Genomic DNA, 7036 nt, shown 5'->3' on the forward strand with positions numbered 1-7036 from the left:
TTTAGGACATGGCCTCCAAACCATCGACAAACACGTGATGATGCTAACAACAGCTCGATCGGTGGCGGCAGGCGGCAACAACTCACGCTGCGACGCGTCAAATTTGCTGGTGCCAGTGCCATCTTTTTTTTTTTCTTGTGATGACAAGTAGATGAAGGACGCGCCAATGCAAGTATGGAAAATGGAACCACAGCACGTTCTGAAAGATATGCTCAAGAAAGTGATGCATACAGCTCCCTTTCAATGCCCTTTTCATTTAGCAATTCGGCTAGAAATAACTGGTCGCTAATTAGCATCTAAGTAACCCAATAGTTTCTGCATGGCTTTTGCTTTTGCAAAAACACCGAGCTGAGGCCTGCCTGCAATCATGGCACTGTTTAGTTTGTAACCGCCTCTATTTTAAGATATCTATCTGCCAGTAAGTGGAGTCCTACGTCTCGCGAATTGCAGCGTGACCCATGGAGCCTCTTGAGGTCAGGTCAGGACCAAGCATGAACAACTTCTTCATGGGTCAATCTGCCTCTTGGGGAGTTCAGCACGTAGGCGTAGCAGATCAAACGACTCGTGCAGCAGCTACCGCCGCCTCCATTTGAGCCTTAACCACCTGCCACTTTCACCACGATTTCACCCACTTCATGCTTGGCCGTGCGCGCTGCGCGCACCATGCAGTGCCTCTGAGGGAATTATCCTCATCTCGGCTGTAAAAATTCTAGAAAAGATAGGCTAGTGGGCTAGTTCGGTCCATCGATCATGCGTTCGTGCTCGGAATAAACTTTTTACGGTAGCTGCAAGCCTGCAATCCTGACATGCAGTGTGGGCTGGATGCCATCTGAATCTACGGCACTAACACAATTCCTGAAACTGCTGAACTGATGGGCCTGGGCCGCGGGATGCGGGATCTTATGGGCTTCCGATTGCGGGCTTATGGATTTTTCTTTTGTTTGCGGAGGGTAAACGCAGCAAGCATCGGCCTGAGCTGTGCTGTGCTGTGCTGTGCTGTGCAGTGCACCATCATTATCGAGAGGAAAAACATGTTCACAGTACTTAACTAAGCTGTGTTGTGCTGTGCACCATCATTTTCGAGAGGAAAAAATATTCACAACATTAAGTGAGCTTTAACTGAGCTGTGCTGTTCTGTTTGGCTGGTCTGATTTAGACTGATTCAATAGTATTCTGCGAGAAAGAATAAATCGAAATAAACAGGAAGTCGGAAGCAGCAAAGCATTGTAACACCGCATTCTAGTTTTCATGGAGGCAACGACTGCATACGCATAAGTTGTAATTTTAACGGAACTTAACAAAACACGCTGTTCTGGTTCACCACAGCAAAGAGAGAGAGAGGCTTCAAGTTGATGAAGCACGCTAGTAGTTGATAAAACTTAAAACGAAAGGCAACGGGGTTCCATCCACCCAAAATCACTGCAGCATCTCTCGCCCGACCTCAGCTCCGATCACCGTCTCCCTCCCATATCAGCGGCCTCCGGACTGGAGGCCGAAGAAGTCATAGAAGGGCACCGCGGGCGCTTCGCCGTTCCCGTTCGAGTCCAGGCTCCCCGGGCTCTCGGACTCCTCCGAGAAAGAAGCGGACGCCGTCGACGCCGACGTGCCGGCGGCGCGCCCCTTGTCCGGCAGCAGGAAGGTGGGCTGCAGCGGGAACAGCTGCAGCGTCTCGCGGCTGGGGCCCCCAGCGTCCGCCGCCGGGAGGTGGACCACGTGCAGCGGAGCGGCGGAGCTCGCGGCGGCCGCGCCCGGGTGGCTCGGCGGCTGCTGGTGCTGCTGCGCCGCCGCGGCGGGGATCATCTTGTCCTGGGCGACCGCCATCCTCGGGTACATGACTGGCCACTGCTGCTGCTGCTCCTGCACCGTGTGGTAGTAGGCGGCGCCGGCCGGCGGCGCCTGCGGAGGTGGCATGTAGAATGGAGAAGCCCTGTACATCACTGCAGCCGCAAAGGCGCATCGATCCATTCGACAACAAAGTTAGCAAACATGTCGATCGTTGCCAGGAGCATCTATCTGGCTGGCCGATGAACGCAAGCCAGGCTTCCCAGCCTGAACATTTGCGACTCGAACGAGAGGCGATTCTACAAGACGATCGAAGTGACGAACAGAACAGAAACTAGCTTTCTTCTTCACGTGCTCAGGCCCGTTCGCGAAAAAAACAGAACAGACTAGACACAATCATTTTTGGGTGACAGGCATCGTTGGGTTGGGAAAGGGAGCAGCCACGGAGAATGGTGTGGAAGGCCGTGTCTGGCCGCTTCGGTGGCAGCCCGCGCCCGCGCAGGAACAGGGACGCCTTCAATTCCTTCAAACCTGGGGCAGGGCAAGCATGCGCAGCGCAGGCGAGGGGACACGGGAAGACGGGATGGAAAGCTAGGAGCTACAAAAAGGTAGCAGCAGCGGAAGCTACCATAGGCAGGCCGGCAACGTTAAATCGCGTGACCATGCATGACCACGAGGGTTCGCTCTGCTCTGCTGCTCCACTGACCACGCACTGCTCAGATCGCGAGTTGTAACAAAGGGCGTACAAGTCCTATCCTAGGAGAGACGAGTACGAGAGAGGGAGGAAACAAGCTGGCAAGGAACACCAGCAGGGAGCTGGAACGTTAACATTTGTGAGCATGGACGCGCAGGGTCACAGTTCACGTGCCTGCGCCTGTCGTGACTAGTGAGCACAAGAGGCAAGCGTGTGCGTGAAACGCGTGCCCACCGTGGATCAGCACACGATAGAGTGAAAAGGCATGTAATACAGTGGCAAGTGGCTAGACCTTTACTATTTGTTTGCATCGTGCAGGACTGCAGGCTGCACTTGTGGGCCCACACAGGATGACAGGAGCACGCACGTCAGTTGCCCGGTCTGTCATGCGACCCGCGCAGGCTCACGAACCTTTGACAAGGAAAGAGCCAGAAAAAGGACCTGCTGTTGGTGTAAGCACGGTGCGAAGCAGTGGTAACCCCAACACGTCAGCGTTGACCCCCCCCCCCCCCCCCCCCCCCCCACTCTCGCGTGAAAGCCATGAATCGGGGATGAGACAAATGTCAAGTCTTTAATCCTACCGATGCTAAACTCGATGGGTAACCAGCTACTACTACGAAAACTCACGAACATTCAGGCTAGGCAATAATCGAATAGATCGACCGATCGATCGAGATGCACGACGCGATCAAGTAAAAGGAAGTGCAGAAATCAATCATGAGGTGATGAAGATGTGGATCGGAGCACGTACCATGCGTGCCACCGGCAGTGCTGGTGTTGCATGCAGCAGCAGCAGCGGGCGGCGGCGGGGGCGCCATCGTCGCCATGGCGGGCGCCGCCGGGACGGGGAAGCGGCCGTGAGGGTACGGCGGCGGGCCGGGGGGGCTGACGAGCACGGGCAGCGGCGGCGGGCGGCGGAGGAGCCTGGTGAAGTAGGCGAAGCTGTCCTGCTTCTGCTTCTGGCGCTGGCGGGCCTTGTGGTTCTGGAACCAGTAGAAGACGTTCTTGCCCTCGATGTGGCCGTGCTCGAGCAGCCTGGCCGTGATCTGCTTGATCTGCTCCTGGCTGGGGGTGCGCAGGCCGTGCTCGTACAGCCCCTCCAGCACCGCCACCTGCTCCTTGGTCGGGTTCCACCTCGAGTTCGCCAGCGCCGCCGCCGCGGCGGAGGCCGGGGACAGCGGCGGCGAGAGCGGCGCGCCCGCGCCGCCGGGGGCGCTGCCGCCTTGCTGTGGCGCCTCCATCTCCAGGGGATCTCTCTCTGCTGGATCGACCTGCCGGCTCTCGGGGAGGAGTGTGCTGTGTGCGCGGCCGCGCTGCGTGGGGTGTGCGGGGGGTTTTAAAGCGGTGCATGAGAGTGTGAGAGCGCGAGGGGAGGGTGTGCCGGAGCGCGTGCTCGTGCGCTGTACGTAACGGCACCTGTGTTCCGGTGTGGGCTGTCGCCTTGCAGGTCAAAGCCAGTGGGGCCGGGAGCCCTCTCGTGTGGCCGCACGCGCGCCGTGCCGCCGCGCCGGCGTGCGCGCAGCCGTGTCGCGATAAGCACCGGCGGCACGCCCAGGCGTACTCGCCCCGGGCCGGCCGCTCCGCCGTGTGCGTGGGCGGTGACGCACGGCGCGGCGATCTCCGGGGTGTCGTGTGACCGGCTGGCGGTGCACGAACGCAACGAAGCGTGCACGCCGCCGCGCGCGCGCGGCCAGCCATCACCCACCAAGCACCACCGGCCGAGCGGAGCGTATACGTTTCCCAGCTTTTACTAACTGGTAACCCTAGCCTGCCAGCAAGTAAGGGGAGTATGCCGTGTAACGGTGCACGGGGCAGGCGTGCATGGCCCGTGTCGATCGGTTCCGAACAAAGTCTCCGTCGTGAAACGAGCAGTGATGAGGGCACTGAAAACAATGGCGGCCGGCCCGGCCGCGGTGGCTGCGCAGGCAGGCAGGCAGCGGCGAGCGCATGCGCGCGCCGGAGCGTCTGCCTTGTTGGACGGGCCGGGGGGAGACGGACGGAGACGGCGGCGAGTGTCGTGCTCGATGGCTCGACGCGCCGCGCGCGCCTCGGGAATGAAAGGAAATTCTTTGCTCGTGCCAGCGCCGGGCGTCTCGCTTGTACGGGGATTTCGCGTGCCCGCCCAGCTTGCTACTGGCGCTGTACAGCTTTTGCTAAATAAGAGCAGACTGGTGTGCGTTGTTCCATCGCATTCCTTTTTTTGACCGTAACGTATTTGCAGTGCACGAGATGGAGAGATGTGTGCTTCGAACAAAGAAAGGCATCTGCGGCTTGTGTTTGATGATGGCCCGGACGCTAGCTGTTCCTCGCTCGTCGATTCAAACTTGCGGTTTTTCTACAATTGGGAAGCTTGCTTATGAATAAAGCTATACATCCTTGTATAGACTACCATTCCCACAAAATACTTTCTACAAATCTTTGATGCATCCTGGGTTTGATGACTTATAAAACAGAGCTGTAGCTCAACGTAACGGGTTTTGCACGAATAATGATCCGTGAAGGATTAGAGCCAAGTATTGCGCCAACATTTCGTCCTACTTGTATGCCATATATACACTTTTAGTGTAGATTATAAAGTTTAACAATAGCACCATAGAGACTCAACTTAACGGTACAGTATGCATGATCTTTCTCACAAATAGCTACTATATGGTTAAATTGTCGTTACCTATACGGTTTCTGTTAAAGTTTTGATCCCCCTCCCACACAAAATCAAAAGTTTACATGTGCACCCCGTGTTTTTGAAAAAGAATCATCCAGCTTTTGTGGAAAAGCGTAAGAGTTAAATACCATTATATTGTCGGGGGTTATCGGTTACACACTACAACTGAAAAAAAGGGTGCGGCCTCCGCAAGCTATCAAAAAGGGAACCGCTACACCGGTCCATACGCCAAGAAAAATGGCCCGCAAAAGCCAACTACTTGAACAGAAACAGCTAACATCAATGTTCACAAAAAAGATGGAGAGGTCTTCTAATGAAGTCTGTCCTTTATACATTTGCAAAAAAAAAAAACTTCCATCCACGATACTAACTTTTTATAATCGATCATGCAACTGTTTGGAGTCATAACCCTTTGCAAAATATGTCATCATCTTCGGTGAAAGATAATTTTCTGAGGACAAGTTCAAAATGTGGTCTCACTAATGTCTTCTCTGTCATGCTAATGAAAGAACTCCATAGGATTGAAAAAATTTCTTGCATTCCAAATAAGGGCTTTTGAACTACTTTGTAAAATACTCTTGTAGTATTTAACCACAGATATTTAGTCTATTTGATGGCAAACATGCAATTCTAGAAAGGTTAGATATAAATCTAATTCCTACAATTCTCTAGAACGTATTTTTGTTCTAATTCTACGATAATTATTAGTTTTATATAAAAAATCTGTGAAAAATCTTGGGCTGGAAACGAATAATGTATGTACTAGTGTAGCGCCAAGGTTTCAACAAATGTAGCGCCTAATCTCTGGTTAAGTGGATACTGAGGCACAACTGCTGTTTTGTGGTGCTTATGGCGGTTATGGGCAACGAGGACGCGGCATGTGAGGTTAAGTTTTTGGAGGACCGAAAAATCTTAGTAATTTTCACCACTCCGGAACAGATGACACTGGAAACTCATATCCATTCCCCATCATAAAGATCCCATACTCGTATTGATCGTGTCTGCACGCTGTTCGCATGGTAATCAGCTTAGAAACAGTGAACCAGAAGAGCAGGGAGAAGCAGCCGATTTATACCGGGGCAGAACCAAGGCGATGCTCATGGCTTTAACCCGCGTAGCCGTAGCCCGTAGGGGCAGAGCTAGCTCGGCAGGCTGCCATAGACAGGGATCGAAATGGCAAGGCACATTGGGAAATGGAGACGCGCCACAGATTGGGAGTAAACGCGACTCCTCGCGTCGCAGTGCATGCTCTCGCTTGCCTGTGTTTTGCTGGGGACATGCATGCGCGGCGAGGCAGACCAGACGGGGTTCAGCAGCCGGATATTGAGAATCTCGCTTCCCGTTTCCCCGTGTAATCTGAGCGAGGGGAGCCGGGGGAGCCTTGACGACGCCACGCCATGCGCCCATGCCATGCCATGCCATTTACTCCTCGCAGCTCGCAAGCCATGGACGTGGCCGGGCACAGAGCTAGGCGCTGCAAAATGTCGCTTGCCGCGTTGGGAAGTGCCATGGCGTGGGCGTGGGCGTGGGCGTGGGCGTGCCCTAGCCTTGCCGTAGAGCCGGGGTAGAGTAGTAGGGGCTACCCGCGCCTGCGCCAATTGCCACCGGACGGCGAAAATTTCTGTGCGCAATGCATCGCATCGATCAGACCGGAGAGCGCATGGATTGGATTGACTTTTGTTCAGGGTCACGGCAAGATCCGAGCAAAAGATTTGCTCGCTCTTTCTCTTTCAACAACAACAACATAGCCTTTTTTTTAAGTAAGTTGGGGTAAAATAGAGATGAAACCCGAAAGAAATAAGTTCAAGGTTCAGGCACATTGATAGCTAGTCTCCAAGCGCTCCTATTCAAAGCTATCTCTTTAGAAATATTCCAATCCTTAAGGTCTCTCTTAACCG

The 7036-nt window shown here is 54.2% G+C and overlaps 1 protein-coding gene across 1 annotated transcript; it reads right to left on the reverse strand.

The window, feature by feature from the left end:
• Nucleotides 1–1442: 1442 nt before the first annotated feature.
• Nucleotides 1443–3666, reverse strand: LOC120710789 (WUSCHEL-related homeobox 5-like; the record flags this gene model as incomplete). Its single annotated transcript, XM_039996368.1, has 2 exons — nt 1443–1937; nt 3228–3666. Coding segments are annotated over 2 exons (906 nt in total), but the record flags the coding sequence as incomplete, so codon positions are not given.
• Nucleotides 3667–7036: the final 3370 nt, after the last annotated feature.

The sequence above is a fragment of the Panicum virgatum genome, chromosome 5K, assembly GCF_016808335.1.
Source record: "Panicum virgatum strain AP13 chromosome 5K, P.virgatum_v5, whole genome shotgun sequence".
NCBI classification, from domain to species: Eukaryota; Viridiplantae; Streptophyta; class Magnoliopsida; order Poales; family Poaceae; genus Panicum; species Panicum virgatum.